At 41.4% G+C, this 24,795-nt stretch overlaps 1 protein-coding gene across 9 annotated transcripts in view; it reads left to right on the top strand.

Moving 5' to 3' along the window:
- STYXL1 (serine/threonine/tyrosine interacting like 1) overlaps window positions 1-24,795 on the top strand; it is a 67,226-nt gene that overhangs the window by 9,914 nt on the left and 32,517 nt on the right. For all 9 annotated transcript variants that reach the window (XM_037139159.2, XM_037139157.2, XM_037139156.2 and 6 more), the window contains 3 exons: window positions 831-934; window positions 20,767-20,828; window positions 24,595-24,742. In XM_037139159.2, coding sequence (XP_036995054.1) covers window positions 832-934; window positions 20,767-20,828; window positions 24,595-24,742 — 313 coding nt within the window. In that variant the 5' untranslated portion in view covers window position 831. The remainder of the gene's footprint in view (window positions 1-830; window positions 935-20,766; window positions 20,829-24,594; window positions 24,743-24,795) is intronic.

The following is a 24,795-nucleotide window of genomic DNA, read 5'->3' as shown; positions in this document are numbered from 1 at the left end:
TTCTTATGCAAAAAGAGAGCCTCCTGCACAGAAGAGAGCAGGAACAGTCTGAGAGGTGGGAGGGAAGCCTGGATAGTGTGTGTGGGGGTGGTAGTTCTGAAAGTGGAGAGAGCTGGGGAAGGAGGATGCTCAACTGGGTTAAATGCAGGCAAGAGACTTCATCGTTTGAGCACAGAGAGAAGTGACTAATGGATGTGGCAAGATAGACACTGTTGATGACCTTGATAGAAGTTTTTGTGTTTTAATAGGGTTAGAGGCTCTAGGGAAGAAGTTTGTACCAAGAGCCAATGCTTACTGAACATTTATCTCCTCCTTGCTCAGAATGTCTGGCATGTAATTTTGAAACCAGAAAAGTCAGTGTTCATGCTGCTTATCACCACCAGAACCAGTACATAGAGACAGGGATTGAATCTTTATGGGAGCTTTATTCAGATGGCTGGTGATCTGAGAAGATGGCGGGTTATATATTCTAGAAGACTGTGTTACATTTCATTTCAAACAAACACTTTTTACAAGGAGAAGAAACATGTAGGTAAGAGGTTTGGAATTCAGAAAAAAAGTTGGTAGTTTTGTAATTCAGGGAAAAGGTTAATCAGATAAGAGCTGCAGTCAATGCAAGCTTTTATTGCATTTTTCCCAGCATTCATTCATCTGTTGACCATGTGGACCAGTGATTCAAATTTTGAAGTTTTTCTGATCATGTTCATGGTTACTCTTATCTTTTCTTGTTCTTGAAGATGTGTTATGAAAGAGTTTAATTCAATGTCTTACTTTTTGACCATTCATTTAAAATAAAATAGAAGCTTTACATTATTGCTTCTTCCCAATAGGATGGATGGTTTGGTTTTATGTGAACCAATAGAGCTTTACAACATCTTGAATCAGGTCACAAAACTATCCAGATTGACTGAAACCAACTATCTCTGTTTATTGGGTAAGTACTTTAAAAAGAGTTTGTAGATAACATCTTTCAAACGTTATTTTTGATGAATCAATAAACTTTTGGGGGGTGGGGGATAAATGACTTTAGAAATCTGTTAAACTTATTAAGCATAGCTTAAAATGCTGCTACTCAACGTGACTTGGATCTCATCCCAGATTAAATCTAGAAGTTCCTGGAACACTCATGTTCTGCATCCTCTTTGTTTTAGTGAAATGTATCAAACATCTAACAAATATATAGAAATACTACTAAACACCAATGTATTCACCATTCAAATTTAACATAAATATTCCACACAGATGTAGTTCTCTTTTGTAATCCATCCTGATCTCATTTCTTTCCTTCCCCAAAGATAACTGCTTCTATATTTTGACATTTTTACTGCATATGCAAGTATCCCAAAATAATGCATCATTTCAACATTACACAAACAGTGCTGTAATGTACAATCATTATGCAATTTGATGCATTATGCATTATGCTTTTTGCTTAAAATGATATATTTGATATATTTCCCTCTAAATTCGAAGATCTAATTTATCTTGGCTGTTAACTGGGATATAGAGCTATTTCTAATTGACTGCAATTTGGAGCTTGTATTGTGTGGCTTTCATGGATATTGCTATAGTGAACAACTTTGTGCATCCCTCCTTATTCATGTGCAGTAGTTTCTTCAGGATCTCTACATAGAAGTGGAATTGGCACTTCCCACAGAAGTGGAATTGCCAAGTTGCAAATTGAGCTTCACTACATTATTGTCAAATTGCCCTATATAAAGATTGTGTCAATTTACATTCCCATCATCAGTGTAAGAAACATACCTACCAATGCCTGGTTTTGTCAGCCTTTAACATTTTTGCAATCTGATTTGGTGTGAATTTGTATTATGTTTTTCCCCAATTAAAAAATTGCAATAAATTACACATAACATAAAATTTACCATTGTAACCATTTGTAATTAAATTTATTGGGGTAACATTGGTTTATATGGTCATATAGGTTTCAGTTGTACACTTCTATGATACTTGATCTGTGTATTGCATTGTGTTTCCACCACCCAATGTCAGATTGTGTTACCGAGTCACCATATATTTGGCCCCTTTACCCTTTAATACCTCCTCTACCCTTTCCCTCTGGTAACCACCATGATGTCTGTCTGTGTCTATGAGTTTCAGTTTATATCCCACGTATGAGTGAAGTCATAAGGTTCTTAGCTTTTTCTGACTGACATTTCTCTTAGTATAACATGTTGTCACAAATGGCAGTATTTCATCTTTTTTTATGGCTGAGTAGTATCCATTGTATATATGTGCCACATCTTCTTTATCTAATTCTCTATAGAAGGGCACTGTGGTTGTCTCCATGTCTTGGCCATGGTGAATAATGCTGCAGTGAACATAGAGGTGCATATATCTTTGCAAATAAATGTTTTCGAGTTTTTCAGGTAGATACCCAGAAGAGGGATAGCTAGATCATATTGTAACTCTATTCTTAATGTTTTGAGGAACCACCATACTGTTTTCCATTGTGGCTATACCAGTCTATATTCTTACCAGCAGTGAATGAGGGTTCCTTTTTCTCTGCAACCTCTCCAACACTTGTTATTACCTGTCTTGTAGATAATAGCCATTCTAACAGGTATGAAGTGTTATCTCATTGTAGTTGTGATTTGTATTTCCCTAATAGCTAGTGAAGTTGAACATATTTTTATATATCTGTTGGCCATTTGTATGTCTCCTTGGGAGAGATGTCTTTTCAGGTTCATCTTAACCATTCTTCTAATTTAATTTTTTAATTCATTGATTTTAGAGGGAGACAGAAGAATTGATTTGTTGTTCCACTTATTTATACATTCATTGGTTGCTTCTTGTATGTGCCCTGACCAGTGACTGAACCCACAACCTCGGCATATCAGGATGGTGCTCCAACCAACTGAGCTACCTGGCCAGGGCTCATTATAGTTTTGATTTGCATTTCCCTCTGATTACTGATGTCACGTATCATGTCATGTACTTATATTCTTTGCAGAAAGGTCTGTGCAAGTTCTTTGCCCATTTTGAATTGTTTTTTATTTTCATTGTTGAGTTTTAGGTTTCTATATATTCTGGGTATTTTCAGATTTAATTTTCATGAAGTTCATTTTATCTATTTTATGTTGTTGTTGCTTTTGCTTTTGGTGGCAATTCCAAGAAATCATTGCCAAATACAATGTTGTCAAGCTTTTGCCTTATGTTTTCTTCTAAGTTTTATACTTTTAGGTCTTTGATACATTTTTTAGTTCATTTTTGTATGTGGTATTAGATAAGGGTCCAACTTCATTCTTTTGCATGTGTATATCCAGTTTTCCCAGAACCATTTGTTGAAAAGACTGTCCTATTCATGGCCTCTTAAGATTCCATATGAACTTGGGATGATTTTTTCCTATTTCTGCAAAAAACATTATTAGGATTTTGAAAGGGATCACATTGAATCTGTAGATTGCTTTGTGTACTATTGATATCTTAACAATATTAAGACTTTCGTACAGGAACAAAGAGTATTTTTCCATTTATTTGTCTGTTTTAAATTTCTTTCAGTGACATTTTGTAGTTTTCACTGTACAAGTATTTCATGTCTTGGTTAAGTTAAAAAATTTTTAATTTATTTATTTTTAGGTGAGGGGAAGGGAGGGAGAAAGAAAGGGAGAGAAGCATCAAAATGTAGTTGCCTCTCATGTACCCCCTACTGGGGATCTGGCCTGAAACCCAGGCATGTGACTTGACTGGGTATTGAATGAGTGACCCTTTGGTTTGCAGGCTGGCACTCAGTCCACTGAGCCACACAAGCCAGGGGGTAGGTTATATATTTTTATGCTTATCTGAGGACATTTTTCAGTGCTTTTTTGGAGACAGAGGAAGGAAGAGAGAGAAGCATTGGTTTGTTGCCAGAGGGAAATATTGATGCAAAAGAAAAGTATTGATTGGTTGCCTCCATTAGGCACCCAACTATGTATCATTTGTACCTAGACTGGGGATCAAACCCGCAACCTAGGTGTGTGCCCTGACCAGGAATTGAACTTTCAACCTTTGTCTATGGGATGATGCTTCGACCAACTGAGCCACACTGGCCAGAGCAAGTTAATTCTATAAAATCACTTTTTTGGCCTGGCCACGGGGGCTCAGTTGGTTGGAGCATTGTCCTGGGTGGTGGGTGGCAGCTGATTGATGTTTCTCACTCAGATCGATGTTTCTTTTTCTCCCTTCCTTCCCCTCTCTCTGGATTAATAAACATATCCTCAGGTGAGGATTTAAAAAAATGCCATCAGCCTTTAAAAAGTATTTTCTTTCATTTTAATTACAGCTGACATTAAATATTATATTGAATTCAGGTGTACAATATAGTGGTGAGACATTTATAAAACATATGAAATGATAGCCCCCTGATAAGTCTCGCACGCACCTGATGCCGTACATGGCTATCACAGTGTTATTGACTATATTTCCTAAGCTGTACGTGATACCCTTGTGACTATTTTGTAACTGCCAGTTTGTACTTCTTAATCCCTTCATCTTTTTCACCCACCCCTAAGCCCCATTCCCATCTGGCAACGATTGGTTTGTTCTTTTTATCTATGAGTTTGTTTCTGTTTTATTTGTTTATTTTGGTTTTTAGATTTCATGTATAAGTGAAATTATATGGTATTTGTCTTTCTCTGTCTGACTTATTTTACTTAGCTTAATATCCTTAGGCACATCCATGTTGTCACAAATGGTAATATTTTATTCTTTTTTTAGGACTAAGTAATATTCCATTATATGTATCTATTCCTCTTTTTTTTTTAATTAAATAAATTTATTTATTTTTTTTAATTGTTTATGCTGTTACAGTTGTTCTATTCCCCCCTTCATTCCCCTCCACCCTGCCCCCCAACCCCCCCATTACCCCCCCCTTTAGCTTATGTCCATGTGTCTCAAGTCCTTTAGGTTCTGTATTTCCTATACTATTCTTGCCCCCCCCCCCATCTATTTTCTATCTACTGTCTATGCTACTTGTTTTCTGTACCTTCTCTCCCCGTCTTCTCCTCCCACTCCCCTGTTGCTAACCCTACTTGAGATCTTCATTTCTATGCTTCCACTCCTGATCTAGCTGTCCTTTTAGTTTGCTTTCGTTTTAGGTGTGGTTGTTATTAACTGTGAGCTTGTTGTCCTTTCACTGTTCATGTTTCTTTAACTTCTTTTTCTTAGATAAGTCCCTTTAACATTTCATATAATAAGGGCTTGGTGATGATGAACTCCTTGAATTTGGTCTTATCTGAGAAGCACCTTATCTGTCCTTCCGTTCTAAATGAAAGTTTTGCTGGGTAGAGCAATCTTGGTTGTAGGTCTTTAGTTTTCATGACTTGGAATATTTCTTTCCAGCCCCTTCTTGCCTGTAAGGTCTCTTTTGAGAAATCTGCTGACAGCCTGATGGGGACTCCTTTGTAGGTGATTGTCCCCTTAGCTCTTGCTGCTTCCAGGATTCTCTCCTTCGTTTTAATTTTGGCTAATGTAATTATGATATGCCTTGGTGTGTTTCTTCTTGAGTCCAACTTTTTTGGTACTCTCTGGGCTTCTTGGATTTCTTGGAAGTCTGTTTCCTTTGTCAGATTGGGGAAATTTTCTTTTATTATTTGTTCAAATAGTTTTTCCACTGGTGGTTGTGTCTTTCCCCCTTCTGGTACCCCTATAATTCGGATATTGGAGCGTTTATAGATGTCCTGGAAGTTCCTAAGCTTCTCCTCATTTTTCTGAATTCTTATTTCTTCATTCCTTTCTGATTGATCATTTTTTTCTTCCTTCTGGTTCACTCCATTGAGTTGAGTCCCAGTTTTTTTTTCATCTCTATGGGTTTCCTGTGGAATTCCATTCATTTCCCTTAATTTAGCCTTCATATGTTTCTCTAATTTGTGGCTATAGTCCACCAGATCTGTGAGGAAGCTGACGACCAGTGTTTTAAACTGTGCGTCTGAGAGATTTGCTATTTCTTCGTCACTTAGATTTATCTCCGGGACTTTGAGGACCCCCTGCGACATTTTTGGTCTGTTCTGGCCCTTTAAGTGAGAGAAGCGGCGCCTTGGAGTCCCAGGTCGCTGGGTTGTGACGCTGTATGTGGGGGCGTGGTCAGAGCGGGGAAAATGGCGCCGCCACTGCAGCCGGTCCCACCGCTCACTCCCTCACCCGCGCGTAACCGGGCACCCACAGTCAACTCGCTGCCACCGCCTCCCCACCGACTCCTCCGTAGTCGCTCCCCCGGTGGGCCGCTCACTAGGTCCAATCCTGGGTTTGGAACCCGTGCGACTGGATTCGCGCGTCTGGATTCCGCGCCCGCGCCCGGGTCGATCGAGTTCTCCTTTGTAACTCCTCACCCGCCGCCCGCCGGTTTCGCCCCTTACCGGCCGGACCGAAGAATTTGTTGTTTGCGGACTTCCGAAAAGTCGCGCGTCTGGATTCCGTGCCCGCGCCCGGGTCGATCGAGTTCTCCTTTGTAACTCCTCACCCGCCGCCCGCCGGTTTCGCCCCTTACCGGTCGGGCCGAAGAATTTGTTGATTGCGGACTTCCGAAAAGTTCAGTTTTCCGTGTTCTGGTTGTGTTTTCTGATGCTAATATTTAGTTGTCCTTAAACTTGGTTGTGAGAGGAGGCAGGCACATCCACCTTAAACCTCCATCTTGGCGGAAGTCCCTATTCCTCTTTTGATTGAAGCATTTTATTCATTTACATTTAAAATAATTATTGAGAGCTTCTGGTCAAGATGGCAGTGTACTAAGAAATGGCTTGTCTCCTTGCACAACCATATCAAAATTACAACTAAAATATAGAACAGCCATCACTCAGAACCATCAGAAATTGAGTTTAATGAAAGTCTGACAACTACAGAGTTAAAGAAACCACATCCATTCAGACTGGTAGGAGGGGCAGAGACACAGAATGGACTGATCCCATACCCATGTGTGTTGGATAAAAATTTGGCAGGGATATCTTGGGAGCAAGGAGTCCTAGCCCCACACCAGGCCCTCCAGCACTGGAAAGATCAGTCCTCATAACTTCTGGCTGCAAAAACTAGCAGAGGTTGAGTCAGTGAAAGAAAATTCTGGAGTCCCAAATAGTTCCTCTTAAAGAACCCACACATGGACTTACTTAGAATCACTCCGGTGAGCTCTAGCACCAGGGTAGCAGACTGAAAGGCACCAGCAGCATACAGGGAGAAAGTGAAGTGTCTGGCATCAAAAGAAGTAGAAGCCATTGTCCCTTTTCTGAACCCTTCCCACCCAGAGCCACAGAGCCAGCAGGCTGGTGCCATATCTGAAACTCCATCAACCCAGCTAACATAATTTGCTCTGCCTTGTAGATCTCCAGAGGCTCTGCTCCACCCAACTTATGGGCCCACAGAAACTGCTTTTCCATATGAATGGCTGGTCTTGGCTCCTGCTTCACGACTTTCTAAATCCTCTCAAAGAGCCAGCCTCAGTGAGCCCCCAGCTCTAGTACCTCTTGCTAAATAGACCCAGGCCTGGCACTAGTAGCAGCCAGCCTAAATTTACAGCTTGGCTTCACCTTGGAATCTCTGAGTCTAGTATAAGTAGCAGCCATCTCAGATTATCTATAGCTCTGGCAGGGTGGCCCTGGGAAAAACATATATGGGGGCTGACCTTGGCCTGTACCACCCAGGAAAGCCCAGAGCCTACACACCCAGTGGACAGCTACAGACCACATCAGAGTTCCACATCCCTGCTCCTGCACAGCTGATCTTCCACAGAGGGCAGAGGTTGGTAGTCAGTGGTCACAGCCAATCCTTGCAGTTGACTGGCCTGGGTGAATCCCTCCCATTGACCTGCCAACAGCAATCAAAGTTCAACTACAAGAAAAGGGGGTACTCAGCCCACACAAAGGGGACACCTTGAATATCCAGCTTGGGTGATAGGGGAGCCTGTGCCATTGGACCTTACAGGACACCTACTATATTAGGCCACACTACAAAGACAGAGTCTAAGCAGCTCTATCTAATACATTGACATAAACACAGGGAGGCAGCCAAAATAAGGAGACAAAGAAACATTGCCTTAATGAAAGGACAGATAAAAACTTCAGTAAAAGAGCTAAATGAAATGGATATAAGCAATCTATCACATGCAGAGTTCAAAACACTGGTTATAAGGATGCTCAAGGAACTTACTGAGGACCTCAAGGACATAAAAGAGATCAGTTAGAAACAAAGGATACACTAGTTAAAATAAAGAACAATTTATAGGGAAACTACAGTAGAGTGGATGAAGCTGAGAATCAAGTCAATGATTTAGAACATAAGGAAGGTAAAGACAACCAATGAGAAAAAGAAGAAAAAAGAATAAAAAAATGAGGATAATGTAAACAGCCTCTGGGGTAACTTCAACCAATCCAACATTTACATCATAAAGGTGCCAGAAGGAGAAGAGAAAGAGCAAGAAATTGGATATCTATTTGAAAGAATAATGAAAGAAAACTTACATAATTTGGTGAAGAAAATAGATGTGCAAGTCCAGGAAGAAAAGAGAGTCCCAAACAAGATGGATGCAGAGGCCCACTCTAAGACACATCATCACTAAAATGCCCAAGGTTAAACATAAAGAGAAAAAAGCAACAAGAGAAAAGGAGTTGGTTACCTGTAGGGGAATTCCCATAATACTGTCAGCTGATTTCTCAAAAGAAACTTTGCTGATATTTTCTGAGTCATATTTTTAATTTTTTTCTTCTCCTTAAAGAAGTCCCTTTAACATTTCTTGTAATACTGATTTGGTGGTGATGAACTCTTTCAGCTTCTTGTTGTCTGGGAAGCTCTTTATCTCTCCTTTGATTCTAAATGATAGTCTTGCTGGGTAGAGCAATCTTGATTGTAGGTCCTTACTTTTCATCACTTTGAATATTTTGTGCCAGTCCCTCTTTCCTGCAAAGTTTCTGTTGAGAAATCAATTAATAGTCTTATGGGAGCATCCTTGTAAGTAAATAACTGCTTTTCTCATGTGGTTTTTAAGATTCTCTCTTTATCTTCAACCTTTGGTATTTTAATTATAATGGGTCTTGGTGTGGTCCTCTTTGGATCCATCTTGTTTGGGGTTCTCTGTGCTTCCTGGACCTATATGTCTATTTCTTTTGCCAGGTTAGGGAAGTTTTCAGTCACTTCTACAAATAGATTTTTAATCCCTGCTCTCTTTCTTCTCCTGGTTCCCCTGTGGTGTAAATTTTGTGAGTTTTGATGTCTCAGAGGTCCCTTAAAATATCCTTATTTTGAAAAAAAGTTTTTTTGTTGTTGTTCTGATTGTTTTCTGCGATTCTCTCTTCCAAATCTTGGATTTGATCTCTACTTCATCTACTCCACTGTCGATTCTCTGTGATGTAGTCTTCATTTCAGCTACTGCATTCTTAATTTTGACTGGTTCATTTTTATGTTTTCTATCTCCTTTCTTATGTTTCCCATCTCTTTGTTGAAGTTCTCCCTGAGATCATCTAATCTTCCCCTAAGTTCATTGAACATCCAGTGTTTTGAACTCTGCATCAGGTACATTGCTTGTCCCATTAGTTTCATTCTTTTTCTGGAGTTTTGTCCTGTTCTTTCATTTGGGAAATGTTTCCTTGTCTCTCATTTTGACTGCCTCCCTGTGTTTATTTCTATGTATTAGGTAGATCTGCTATATCTCTCAGTATCGGCAGAGTGGCCTTATGTGGTAGGTGCCTTACGGGGCTCAGGGGTGCAGTCTTCATGTTTACCTGAGTTGGGTGCTTCTTGGGTGTTCCTCCTGTGTGTCGTGTATGCTTTCCTGTTGTAGTCAAGCCTTGATTTCTGTTGGCATGTCAGTCGGTGGCTCTGACCCTCGGGCTGACTGGCTGTGAGGGCTGACCATGAGTACAGTGGACAAGTTGTTGTACGGTGCCTGACACCATGGAGCAAGATTTGGTTTAGAGGGGCTCTGGTGCATGCTGAGTCCACCCTTTGAGTGTGTGATATGTGGCACTAATTGAGTGGTATTCTGGTGTGGCTTGATGCCAATCACCACATGTGTTGATTCTGGGGCCACTTGGGAAGGGCTGTTTAGGCCAAGGTCAGCCGTTCCCAGTGTCTGGTTTGGGACCACTTGGTAGGCATTACAGAATGATTCGTGGTTGTTAGTTGGCTGTGCTTGGAGGTGCCTGGGAGTGATTATGGTATGAACCAAGATTGGTTGCCACTAGTGCTGGTCTTGAGGCAACTTAGCAAGTGGTCCACAGCCAGCGGCTGCTTGTTTGGGGTTTGTGGACCTTGGAGATATTTTAGGAAAGTTTGCAGTGTGGACTCAGGCCAGCCATTTGTGTGGATTAGCCTCTGAAAAAAGGAGTGAGAATTGGTGCGGGGGCCGGGGGGGGGGGGAGGGGGGAGGGGGCAGGAGGGAGGGGCGCGGCAGATAGGGTCTCAAGGAATCACCAGAGTAGGGCAAGAGCTGTGTCAGCCACATTGATGGAGACTCAGATTTGCCCACCTGTGCCTTCAGGCTGTTGGGTTGGAGGGCTCAACAAAGGATCAGTGAAACTGCCAGTATTTCTGCCAGCACCTGCTTAGGGCAAGTGTTTGTGATAGTGATTTGTGCTGGGCCCCTTTAAGAGGATGCCTGAGTCCCCAGGAGCCCTCCATCTCACCCCAAATGAGTCCTTGCTAATTTTCACAGCCAGCTGTTGTGGGGACTTCTCTTCCCCTCACTGGTGCTCTGAGCTGGGAAGCCCATAGTGGGGCTGAAACCCTCTCTGTCCTCAGGGGGGACCTTCATAGCTGAGGTATCTTTTCTGATTCTGAACCTTCACACCTAGGTGCGGAGCCTGCCTGTTTTGCATCTCTGCCTCTCCAACCATCTTGACATGGATTCTTCTTCCTATCTTTAGTTATAGGAATTCTTTTGAGCTTGTCTTCAGGTAATCTCAAGGGTAGTTGTTCTGTAACTTAGCTGTAATTCTGATGTACTCATGGGAGGAGGAGAGCACAGCATTTATTCTGCCATCTTCCTAACCTTTCACGTTGTACTGCCAAAATCTAAAACCTACCTAAAAGAAATCATCAGATGAAAAAAAAGTAAATAAACTATAAAGTGGTTATTTCAGAATAGAATCTGGGATGTCATAGTAGTTTAAGATTTCCTATTGGGATCATATTTATTTTACTACAATGAATAACAATTATTGTGAGAATTATCAAAAATCTTATGTTGGATTCTTTCATGTTCTTTGGTGACTGGCCAGAGAAGCTGCAAAAGAGTTTGGCAGTACATACCCTTTTCATTCAAAGTGCCCCCATAGGATGAATTGCAAAGCAGGTGCAATTCATTTGCACTCTTATCTACCCACTAGTTTGTACAGATCCCTGAGAATTTGAATTTTTAATCTGGATTGTGCTTGAGTTTCACCAGCCTTTTTCATTGTATTCTTGGAAGGCTGCAGCTCCTCTGCCAGGACTCACACTACTTCTCTCTCCTAAGTTTGTTGTATACTGTCATCTATGTCTTTGGAATCTCACAAGTAATATTCTGTAAAATTTGAAGGAATAACCATCTCTTCTCATTCCAGGCTGACAGTTTCTAAATATCATGTACAGTTCTTAATTCAGTTGAGTAGCCACATGGACACCAACCACCTATGAAAAGGTTTTTCTCAAATATACGGTTTAACACTGTCATTTAGGAAGTGGTTGTACCAAAACAGGCCCCCCACCAAAAAATTACTGATGGTTGGTATTTGAGATAAAAATTCATTCAATGTAGAGTCTAGTGGTTGGTTTATTGCAAAGTCAGAACTGAAAGCCGTGAATATACTATATTCATTCAAAGTAAATAACATGAAATACAGATTTTGGCATAGATATAAAATGTGAAAATCAAAATAGTTTGAACCTGCATGTTTTCTTTGCTCACAAACTTGTACACACTAATATTCTTCAAAAAAAGACAGTTGCAGCAAAGAAAACTGCCCTTTTGATTTCTCTTTTGATTTTTTTCATTGACCCATTGGTTGTTCAGATCCATATTTTTAGAAAATGGTCCTTTTGCGAACAAGACTAACAGCATCCCTCCAGAGAGACCAAAGTAAACACGCATGTGTGTATAAAGGGTTCTTGCTCAAATGCTGTTCTAGAAAAAATGTAACTGTCTGGATCAAAACATCAACAGTGAATAACCTCTTAAGGTTATTCACTAAAGCACCAAAACTAGAAAAAAACCCCATTGTTTTCAGCTTATTTACACAAATGGGAAGTATTGACCAAAACTCAGGAAGTAAATATTTGGACTGATACAATGTCAATTGTTGGGAGAATTTTTTTCTTTTTTCTTTCTTTTTATTAACATGAAAACATTTCTTTTTTATTTTTAAGTATATTTTATTGGTTATACTGTTACAGTTGTCCCACTTTTTCTCTTTAACTCCCTCTGCCCTGCACCCAGCCACTCTCTAGGATTCCTCCCTGCTTAGTTCATCTCCATGGGTCATACATGTAAGTTTTTTGGCTTCTACATTTCCTATACTATTCTTAACCTCCCCCTGTCTATTTTCTACCTACCAATTATGCTTCTTATTCCCTGTACCTTTCCTGCCATTCTCACCCTTCCTCTCCCCACTGATAATCCTCCATGTGATCTCCATTTCTGTGATACTGTTTCTGTTCTAGTTGTTTGCTTAGCTTTTATTTTAGTTTTTTAGGTTCAGTTGTTGATAGGGGTGAGTTTGTTGTCATTTTACTGTTCATAGTTTTGATCTTCTATTTCTTAGGTAAGTCCCTTTAACATTTCATATAATAAGGGTTTGGTGATGATGAACTCCTTTAACTTGACCTTATCTTGTAAGCACTTTATGTGCCTATCCATTCTAAATAATAGCTTTGCTATATAGGGTAATCTTGTATGTAGGTCTTTGCCTTTCATGGCTGTAGGGTAAAGGGAGGCAGTCTGGCTTCCTCACCCAGGTGTCTGGGTAACTAAGGGGAGCAGTGTTCCCATAGCCCTGGAGGTACCTGATAACCAGTGTTCTCACAGCCTTGAGACTGGGTTGGATAAACTGTTCCCATAACATGAAGTGAGCTCACATATGCAGAATTATGTTATATAATGTTCTGGCAGTTTTCCGGCTTTGTTCCTCTCTAGCACTTAAACAGGTAGGGACTCCCTGCTGGAGGTGGTGATGATGAGAGATACGCAAGGGGACAGGTATCACGATGCATGCCACACTGGGGAGCAGGGGCCACAACATAAGACATGCAGATAGATACGCAGCTTGCAGCATGCGTGGCTTGCCCACCCATGAATAAAGGCACGCCAGACATCCCAACAGTTCTGTGAATATTTTTCCATCCGCACAAATACCATGAACCTGCCTGGCCTTGAAGGGTGGCAACACAATGACTTTGAATACTTCTTTTCCAGACCCTTCTCGCCTGCAAAGGTTTCTTTTGAGATATCAGCTGACAGTCTTATGGGAACTCTTTTGTACGTAACCCTCTCCTTTCTTCCTCTTGATGCTTTTAAGATTCTCTCCTTATCTTTAGTCTTGGGTAACTTAATTATTATGTGTCTTGGTGTGTTTCTTCTTGGATCCAACTTCTTTGGGACTCTCTGAGGGACCCAGACTTGCTTGTCTAGTTCCTTCGCCAGATTGGGGAAATTTTCCTTCATTATTTGTTCACATAAGTTTTCAATTTCTTGCTCTTCCTCTTTTCCTTCTGGCACCCCTATGATTTGGATGTTGGAACATTTAAAGTTGTCCCAGGGGTTCCTCAGCCTCTCCTCATTTTTTTGAATTCTTGTTTCTTTATTCTGTTCCAGTTGGATATTTATTCTTCCTTTTGCTCCAAATTGTTGATTTGAATCCTGGTTTCCTTCTCTTCACTGTTGGTTCCCTATATAGTTTCTTTTATTTCACTTTGTATAGCCTTCATTTCTACCTTCATTTTGTGACCATACTCAACCATTTCTGTGAACATCCTGATTACTAGTGTTTTGAACTCTGTATCTGAAATTTGTCTATCTCCTTGTTGCTTAGTTCTTTTTCTGGAGTTTCGATCTGTTCTTTCATTTGGGCCATATTTTTTTGTCTTAGCAGAGCACCTGTTACTTTGTAAGAGGTGGAGCCTTAGGTATTCCTCAGGGAGGGACAACCCACTTGGCTGCCTTTTGGCACTGTGTGTAGGGAAAGGAGTCAGAGAGGGAACAGTGCCCCTTGGCTCCGCTTTTGCCCACTTCCCACAAGCAGATTGTCCCCTTTCAGGTGCTAATGCCCAGGTGGGTAGGCTTGTGTATGTTCTAGAATCCCATGGGCCTCTCCAGTGGACTCTGCTGTGAGACTGGGAGTTTTTCCCACTGTGGCAATCCCCACAGGTTTTTACAGTCAGAGGTTTTGAGGATTTACTTCCTCGACCTGGAACACTAGGTTACACCATTTGTCTCACTCCTCAGTTGTTCCATTTTACCCACGCATGAATTTGGGAAATCCTGACCTATAGCCACTGCTTCACCTGCCCTAATTTGATGTCACCTTGCCATGTTTCCTCTCTGCCCAGCTGCCTATCTCTGCCCCTCCTACCAGTCTGGATGAATGTTTCTTCTTTAACTGCTTGGTTGTTGGACTTCCATTAAGTTTGATTTTGTGGCAGTTCTGGTTGCATTTTAAAATTGTTTATTTATTTATTTATTTTTTAGAGAGGGGAAGGGAATGAGAAAGAGGGAGAGAAACATCATGTGTGGTTGCCTCTCATGTGCCCCTTACTGGGGACCTGGCCTGAAACCCAGGCATGTGCCCTGACTGGGAATCAAACCAGGGACCCTTTGCTTCACAGATGGTGTTCAGTCCACTGAACCATATCAGCCAGGGCTGTTTTTTTTTTAACTGGTTGTTATCTTTTTTTTGGTTGTGTGAGGAAGCAAAGCATTTCTACCTACAACTCCATCATTGAATTCTCACTGTTTTCACTTTAAGTGTCTTTTATCATCTCTAAAAATTTTTAAAAATATTTTATTTATTTTTTAGAGAGAGGAGAAGAAAAGGAGAAAGAGAGGGAGAGAAACACCAATATGTGGTTGCCTCTCATGCGTCCCCCATTGGGGACCTGTTCTGCAACCCAGGCATGTGCCCTGACTGGGAATTGAACCAGCGATCCTTCGGTTCACAGCCCGCTCTCAATCCACTGAGCTACACCTCTAATTTACAGCCAGAAATTACAGAATATTACAGAAATTATAAAAATTTCTAAAGAAAATTTTATAGTGCTAATATGATAGAAAGCTGGCAAATTCTTCAAGTAATTTGCTATTAAGCATGCCAATTTATGTAGAGTTAAACAAGGAACTAAGAGTAAACAAAAGTGAAACAGGAAGATAGTCATGGAGAAAAAAACTGGTAAGTTGTGGCTGGACAAAGCAATAGAATGTATTATATTATCTTGGCTTTCTCATTTCAATTAAACACATAAACTAACAGATTAAGCATCTGCTAGTTTGGTATACTCACTTCCTCAGATTTCCTAAAATTTTTACAACAATCAGGAGGGCTACATAAAGGTCTAAGGAAAAGAATACCACTTAAAAATCAGCATTGGACTCTAAAGCCATTTTAAAAATAAAATATTGTCTACTATAAGTGAATATAAAATGAATTTATATAGATATAAAATAGATCTTTCAAATTAAGAACTGAAACCTTGCCCAAAGTTTATTTATTTTTTAAAAGATTTTATTTATTTATTTTTAGAGGGGGAGGGAGAATAAAGAGAGGGAGAGAGAAACATCTCCCACAACCAGCTGCCTCTCCACTTACCCCAAACACATGCACCCCAATCTGGGACTAAACCCAGAGCCTGGGCATGCGCCCTGACTGGGAATCAAACTGGTGACCTTCCAGTTTTGCAGAACAACGCCCAACCAACTGAGCCACACCAGTCAGGGACTTGTCCAAAGTTTCATTAGTCTTGCCCTTAAGCTGATTTTTTTAAGGAAGTATGTATTCATTAATCAAAGGGCAATTGAAGTGCTTGCTGTAATCTTTTTCATTTGTAAAAGAACAAGCAGAGAAGACACAAATAAAATCTCCTTTAGCTGCTTAGACTGCCAAGACAACCTTTGCATTTTTTAAACTAGTTTCTTGTGGAATGGGCTGAAGTCCATTCAATCCAGGATCATCACCACTCTCTGACATGTTGTCACTTATCACTTAGGTCACTTTCATCTTGACTGTGGGTTCCCTTCATCATTATCAGTTTCCTGAGATTCATTTATTGTCCTGGTAATAGGAAGTGTTGCCAGGGCAGTTCTAGAAGCTGCTTCCTGTTTTTCTGTTGGGGGAGGGGGAGAAGCTGTGCCGAAATTGGTTCTTCCACTGTGGAGTTTTTCCCGGGAAATTCCCTCTTTGTGTTCTGATCAGTGTCCATTTCTGTTTCACAAAGCATAGTGTCAGCAGGATATGTACCATTTGAACTCTCACCCTCTGGAATATTCAGGTTTCATTCGGAGGATAAAATACCAATGGATTCCTCCATATTAGCAGCAAGACCAGCTAGTCTCTTACCTGCCTCTTCTGCTACTGCTTTCTGAAGAGAGGCTTTAGCTAGTGTGGGTTTTTCCTGCACTGGCTGAAAATTTGCTCGCTGTACAGAGCAAATTTTTTGACTCCTCTTTTAAATTTTCCTTTGGGAGCAGTGTTGGTGATGATACTGGACACCTGCGCTTCCCTTTAGAGTCACTCTACAGTTAGACTTTTTCTTTTATTGCCTTTTCAAAGAAGGAGATTTTTGAGGATGGGTTTCTTGTGAAGAGGAAGTTCCATGGGAGGAGGCGGTTCCACCTGAGTAGGCTCCTCCCACCTAAGCTCCTTCTGAATAGCCTCCTGAGCAAGCTTGCTGCTTTTCATTTTTTCCTTGATTCACTTTTCGGAGTTTTTATCTTTGCCCTTTTTAAAATGCAGGCATTTTGTGTTTTATTCTCCTCCACTTTGCTATCACTTTTTGGCACTTCTGCTTATTTTTGGATTTTTTCTACCTTCTGTTTCTTTTTTGCTACAGGTTCTTCATCTTTCCAGGATCATTTAAATAATGGGCTTTAGCTGTTCTCTTGGTTTTTACAGGGTTTTCCGAATTGTTGCCTCTGCGCATCCATCCTTTTGTCTCTGTTGCCGAATTGAGAGTTCTGGTAGACACTAGGGTTATAGAAGCATAGTTTCAGGCTTTCTCTCTTTCGAAACATCTTTTTTTTTTCCAGTTTTACAGACCATTATTGATTTTTTGACATTGATATTATATCTAGCAACTTTGGTGTGCTAATCTACTAATGCTAATTCTTTGTGAATCTCTTCAATTTTCTATATAGACCATAATATTGTCTGTTTATAAGACAGTTTTACTGTATTTTGTCATGTAGAAGGCATACTTTTTTACCCAAAGTTTTGAGGGAAATTAAGCATGCACCTTATACATGAACATAATGATTACATGCCCTGGGTATAATAAGGGTATAATAATCCCATGGATTTTGCACACAAAAACACATGGCAAAATACAGGATTTCTTCCTTTTCAGTTCTTATACACCATACTTCTCTTTTTCTTATTTCACTACATTGCTATGCCCTTTTCCCTCTAGTACAGTGTTAAAGAGGAACAGCGATGGTGAGCATTTTGTCTTGTTTCTCGCTTTACAGATCAGTGTGATGTCTTCTCTAGATATTTAGTGACACACACACCAGAAATTGCCTTATATTCCTTACTTACTAAGAATATTTTTCATGGTATGAATTGAAAATTTTCTGCACCTATCAAAGGGACAGTACAGATTTTCTCCTTTAATATACTGATGTGATTTCAAGAATTACATAGTTCCTACTAGGAATCAATTTATCATAATAAAATGATAGATTATTTTTTTGTGCATCTAAATAATGCCCACTGTTTTGTGCACACTGTTAGATTTGGCTTGCTATTCACTTCAGATTTTTACATCTACAGGGTCTGACACAAATAATGCCCCTTTTTATTACAAAATATTTTATTGCAAATATAAGTATGTAATTCTGTAACATAACAATAATATACTCGAGCACACCATGTGACATTTTAGGTGAAATGTTCAAGTTAAAATACAAATTATTACACCCATATTATTATCCTACCAACTGTTTAGCCAACAGAAACAGGCATTACTTCTGCCGGATTCTGTACATTAATGCATAAAATTAACTTACAATGTACTGTGCATTGTTTCACTTGTTTCTTTAATATGCTCAGCTTTACAACTTTATTAAAAATAAATTATAATTAGACAAAATCACAAGTATATAAATTGAAGTTGATTAGAATTAAGGGGAACCGAGGTTTAAGAAGATATGGCACAGTGAGGTCTTCGGATCTTTTCCTGAATGGAAGCATATCTGAGGTGAGGGAGAAAAGATAGATCAAAGCTGCTTCTCCCCGTGACCTCTGTCTTTCACCTTCCCTTACAACCTGTGTTGACAGCCCCTGAGTGCTCTTGAACTGCACTGCACGTGGGCAAGAGTCCCCCAGCAGAGCCATATCATGGGCTTCATCTCCGTTCAGTGAGATGCCATTTACAAGGTTTCCAATTTAGAGATTTTTTTAAGTCCACACCCCATTCTTTTTCTATCAGTTTTCCCTCTCTTCCACAAGCATTTAATGACCCCCACCCGACTTTTTCCAGCCCCCTCACTCACTGTTTTTCATTTCTGCTATAAAACATCATTCATCATGAGAGAACATATTGCATAGATGGATCTGGTGTTACTTAATTCACGTTGCCTCATCACCGCTAAGTACCATTTCCTTCCACATCTGATAGATGCCACAATTGCAATCCTCTCTTCTTGAATGCAAAACCTTTTCCTCTGCCTCTGACAAATCACCTTGCTATCTTTCCCCAGAGGCTGGGGCACGAGGGCCCCATCTTTAGGTGTTGTCTGGAACCATCAGTGAGCTCTTGTGGCAGCCTTGAATTTTCTTAGGCAGGCACTTGAAGAGGGGCTGGGGTCATTACCTAGAATGACCTAGAGTGGCCTTGAGCTGTTCTCAAGATGTCTTAGAGTAAAGATATCTTCAGATATATGAAGTTTTTTCTCCTCCAATTGATTTATGAGTTCTTTATAAATTCTGGACACAGGTCTTCTGCTAGTGATTTGTGGTACAGATACTTTCTCTTACTCTGTGGCTTGCCCTTTTACCTTCTTAATGTTGTATTTTGATGATAAGAGATAGAAGTCCTTAATTTGAAGGATTGGATTTATCAATATTTTCTTTTGTGGTCAGTGCTTCCTAATGTCTTTTTAAAAGTAGACTTTGTTTTTTAAGTTTCAGGTTCACAGCAAAATTGAGCAGAAAGTACAGGGAATTCCCATATATACTCCCTGCCCCCACACAAGCACAGCCTCCCCATCTATCTACATTCAGCACTATCATGGTGTACTCTCCATGGTGTACATGGAGATATATGTTAGAGTTGATGAAGCTACTTTGTCACTCAAAGTCATTCAAAGTCCACATTTTACATTAGGGCTCACTCTTAGTGTCATACATTCTGTGGGTTTAGACAAATGTATAATGACATGTATCCATCATTATAGCATTTTACAGAATAGTTTCACTGCTCTTACAATCCTCTCTCCCCATTAACCACTGGCAACCAGTGATATTTTTACTGTCTCCATAGTTTTGCCTTTTCTGGAATGTTGTATTATTGGAATCATACAGTATGTAGTCTTTTCAGATTGCCTTCCTTCATTTATATATGCATTTAACTTTCTGCTGCATTTTCATGGTTTAGTAGCTCTTTCCTTTTTAGCACTGTCTAATATTCCATTGTCTGGTTGTACCACAGTTTATCCATCTGTCTATTTAAGGACTTGTATCCAGGTTTTGGCAATTATGCAAAAAAAAATGCTATGCACATCTATGTGTAGGCTTTTGTGTGGTGATAAGTTTTCAGCTCATTTGGGTAAAAAATAAAGAATAGGATTACTGATGAAAGAATGTTTAATTTTGTTAGAAACTGCCAAACTGTCTTCCAAAATGGCTGTACCACTTTGCAATCCTACCAGCAATGGATGAGAGTCCCTGTTACTCCACATCCTCACCAGGATTTGGTGGTGTCTGTATTTTGAATTCGACATTCTATTAGGTGTGTAGTGGTATCTCATTGCTTAAATTTTCCATTCACTTTTACACATGATGTTGAACATCTCTTCATATACTTACTTGCCATCTGTATAGCTTCTTTGTAAGGTGTCTGTTCCTACCTTTTGCCGATTTTTAGTTGTGTTCTTTTCTAATTGTTGAATTTTAGGAATTCTGTATATTTGGGATAACAGTCATATGTAGTGTTTATGCATCACATTCAATTTCCCTTCCATGTTCTCCCAACTTTGAGGAGCATCAATAATGCAGCTGCCCTTGTAGGAGCATTTGAACCTTAGTTCCTCGGTTCTAGAGTCTGAATTTGGGTCTAAAACCCCATGGGGGCATTTAGTATGAGCTCGCTCTGGCTTTGATTTTTGCCCTTCTTGTTTTTTTGCGGGGGGGCCTCAGAGAAAACTGCCTTTAAGTCAAAGATACAAAGTGTCACTACCCCTTAAGGGGACATGTGGGTGTGATGGGGTGGTGGAGTCACAGCGTGTGCACCTCAGAGTAGTGGAACAACATCTTCAATTGTGAGTGGACAGTAACTATCACTTATCGGCCAAATAAATAGATGTTGATCATAAGAGTTCACTAAGTAGCTTGGTCATGTGCTCTTTTGCAAGTATGTTATTAGTTAAATTCTTTTCCTTTTCAGATGTGCGTTCCAAACGGGAGTATGATGAAAGCCATGTGATTACAGCCCGTCGAGTAAAGAAGGTACACTGGCAGAGTCAGCACCTGGGGCAGGCTGGCTACCTTACGGGAGGGCGGGAGGGTGGGAAGTTTTAGCCTAGATCAAGGAGGTGGCACCTACTGTTGGACGCTGCGGGCAGCAGAAGCAGGATGGCCCCTGTGCATCCACCATGAGGGTCTCCCACACGTCTCCCACACTTCCTAAGGTGTCCCTCCCACCCTCATGGTCAGCAGCTTCATTAAGCAAATACTGATTTAATTCCTTTATGCGCCAAGGCACTGTTCCAGACCCTGGGTATAGAACAGAATACTAGAGGTCCTTAATTCATTGTCCCTATCCTCATAGTTTTTGTTCTGCTTAGGGAACAGACCATCAGAGGGTCTGTTCCATATACATTTGTCCAATTTGGTTTATGCTACTTAGGGAATAAACCACATAGATAGTCACTATAACCCAAAGATGGAAGCCACTCCTTTCTCTTCCCTTTCTATCTGATCCCTTCCCAACTTCCTTTCTCCATTCCAATTATTTAAAAAGACAGAGCCCTACAACAGTCACCATGCCCCACTTCTGCAGTGAGACCCTTTTCACCACCCCCCCAGAGATTATCTTCTCCCTCAAATTGTTGTCAAGCCTGGCAGCCTTCACTCAGCATCCATCTGTGGTCTTTGCAGCCCTGGCTACATTCTCTGCATTTGACTTCAGGTTCTCTCTTGCTTCCCTGGTTTCTTCTCTGTCTCTTTTGCTCAGCTACATTTTCTTCTTCTGCTACCTATAATGAAAAACACTGTTCTATCCTTGGTTCCCTTCGTATCTGTTAGTACACTTTCTTGCCCAGAGATTTCACCCAAGCTTCCAGCTTCAAGTATCGACATAGTTGATCTTTCCTGTCAATTTTACTTGTAAAAATGTCTCATGAAACTCCCATTGTGCATTCTAACTCTGGCTCTTTCCCATACCTAACTAGAGAAGGAGCACAGGCCCTGGCTCAAGTATTTTTCCAGGATAAGCGTGCTGCCTAACAAGCTTCCCCCGAACCAATCCATCATTGTTTTCCTTTTTTTTTTGCCCTTGAATTTTCAATTCTCTGGCTCTGTCCTCTAGCTCTAAATCCCCAAAGCAGGCCTTTCCCTGCTCTTTGCAGTCTGTTCAACGCCCCTTCATGATACATGGCCCTCTGTTCCCAATTTAGCTCTTAAATCGGCACATTCCTTTGATTCCGACAGTACCCCCAACTCTGGAGAAGAGCCATTCTCTTTCAGCCCTGCAGAACCCCTTAGCCAGACTGACACCTGTTGCCTCTCCCTTCCCAACCTTTTTTGTCAGCAGATTGCAGGTCTTTAGGGAACTCCCAGGCCCAGCAGGACAGAGAGCCCTTTACCTTCATGTTCATGGCCTGTTCTACCTGATTCCACCACCTCCCTCTCCAGCCTCACCTCCAAATGCTTCTACTCTCACCTGACACCTCAACAGCATGCCCTGCTGTATTTCCTTGGTTCTAAGATGCACATACTCCCCTAGGCCCCTTATTTTATCATTTCTGAAATTGGAATACATCCTACAATTGATTTGCACTTAAAAATATTTTATTTATTTCTAAAGAGAGGGGAAGGGAGGAAGAAAGAGAGGGAGAGAAACATCAATGTGTAGTTGCCTCTCACACACTCCCAACTGGGAACCTGGCCTGCAACCCAGGCATGTGCCCTGATTGGGAATCATACTAGCTACCTTTTGGTTCACAGGCCGGCACTCAATCCACTAAGCCACACCAGCCAGCTCTGATTTGCACTTTCAATGTGGTACTCTCTTTTTTTCCCCCAAAAGCACACGTGGTATGTACATCTGTTATTTTCTGCTTGGTACCCCTCCCTCCTTTTTGAGGGAGAGCTTCTCCTCTCCCAGTTCAAACCATGGGGGGCCAGTGGTGCTCCCTAAAATAGTACCTAGACACATCAGCTGAGGATGAACATTGAACAAATCAGAATTGGAATTAAAGCAGGTGGCTCTTTCTATTTTGTGGGTGGTGTTTGGAGGACATGAGTCTGAGCACTGCTGGTGGCCATGACTTGGGCCTCTGGGAAAGCTGTGTGAGAAGGCGAAGCCAGAGTGCAAGGGGAGCAGAGGAGCAGTGCCTGAGAGGAAGATCTGGGCTTCATAGCCGTGGTTCAGGTTTTCCTGGGGACCAGCTGCTCTGTACCCTGCCGGAAGTATTGTTATATGCCAGCAAATCCCTCTTTTTACGTCCATTCCTGATTGCAACTGTTGTTAAGCTGGTGGTGCATGTTCTAAGCAATGGTCTCTTAAGATCTAGGAATAAGAGTCCATGTGGTCCCCTGAGCACACTGCTCTCTCTGAGCGCAGGGGTGTGTATGCTTTGCTCATCGTTGTATCCTGGATGCTCTGTCTGGCCCCTGGCACCTGGTGGGTAGCTATTTGTTGACTGAAGTGAGTGACTGCAAGCTGTTCCTTCTGCCTCAAACACACCCCCAACTCTTGTCCATCTGGAGAACTTCCACTTGCCTTTGCAGTCTCACCACAAATGCCTCTACTCTCCCTGCGCACCTTTTGGAGTCTTCCAGACCAACTCAGGCATTTCCCTTAAAAAATTCTGTGTTCCTGAACTGAGCACAGTGTAAGAACATGCTAGGCCCTAAACAAATGTTTATTGAGTAAACGAACAAATGTCCAGCCCCATCTCTCCCTGCTCTCCCACCTGCTCCAGCCTCTATGATTGTTCCCACCTTTTCCTTTGCTCATGCTCTCTTCCATACACAGAACCCCTCTTTCCTCCTTATCACCTGTCTAAACCCTGCTCATCCTCGGAGTGCTGCCTTTCCGCTAATTCCTTTAGACAAATACAATTTCTCCCATTTGTTTCCCAGAGAACTTCCCTGGTCTGTACCTGCATGGGCCTTGCCTCCCTGCCTCATGGTGGAGTAGATGTGCGCTTGTCCTGTCCCACCTATGGGTCCTCTGTCAGGGCTTCTGCGTCAGCCAGAGAGGTTGGAAGGGACAGAGTTAGGCTCAGGTTCCCCTGAGAGGAAAGAGCATTTGGGAGTCATTCAGAAGGAATGAGGACTAACCTCTCAGCGGCTGCCCAGCCAGGCCTCCAGGCGCTCTAGAACAGCCTGTGGGATCCTAGGCCAGTCTGGTCCCGCAGGAGCTCATTCCCTTCTTGCCAGGAGGTGCCCATTGTTCCTGCCCCTACGGTCCACCATGATGGCCACTGAACAGTCTTCATGGTCTCATGGAGCTGTTTGCCCATTCCTTCCTTTAACCATATTCATGACCTAACGTGCCATGCAGTGTTCTAGAAGTTCAGGATATGTCAGTGACTATAAAAGGACAAATATTCCCGCTCTCACAGAGCTTACATTTGAGCTTACAGTTGGCGTAATTTTATCTGCTTGCTTATGACTTCTTCTTATTCAAGTCTTCTGCTTACTGCCCTCTTATGGGAGATTTTGGCTTTGGGCCCTGTAGGCAACCACTTGCTCCCAGAGAGAGGATGTCTTAGTTCAGTGGGCGGGTCAGTAGGCTAGCTATTCTTTGGCCAGGCACTTATTTCTGGTCCAGTCAGCTGTGGTCAGCTTTTCGCATTAGGGGATGTGGGTGTGGAAGATCCTTGGAATTTAGTAGACTCTCTGCTCAACTCTCAGTGCTTCAGTGCACATGTATAGTCAGGAAACAGGCAGAGTCCTACCTTCAGTCCCTCCCAGTGCTGGTGTGCTGGGAATATTTGCTCAACTGATCCCATCTGCCAACAGGCTTCTCTTGTGTTTTCTTTAGAAGGCAAATGAATATCTTACCCCGGAGTCTGTGGATCTGGAGTGTGTAAAGTACTGTGTAGTGTATGATCACAAAACCAGCTCCCTGGAGCTCCTCCTAAAACATCGTGATGATGATAATGATGAGTACTCTGACAATACTGGAGAAGGTAGGTTTTTATACTTGCTATAAGAATAATAGTTAACAGTTTTTTAACATTTT

The sequence above is a fragment of the Artibeus jamaicensis genome, unplaced genomic scaffold (genome assembly GCF_021234435.1).
Source record: "Artibeus jamaicensis isolate MK-2021 breed Jamaican fruit bat unplaced genomic scaffold, CSHL_Jam_final contig_956, whole genome shotgun sequence".
NCBI classification, from domain to species: Eukaryota; Metazoa; Chordata; class Mammalia; order Chiroptera; family Phyllostomidae; genus Artibeus; species Artibeus jamaicensis.
The sequence above is the reverse complement of the archived record's forward strand: the minus strand, read 5'-3'. Positions and strand labels throughout refer to the sequence as shown.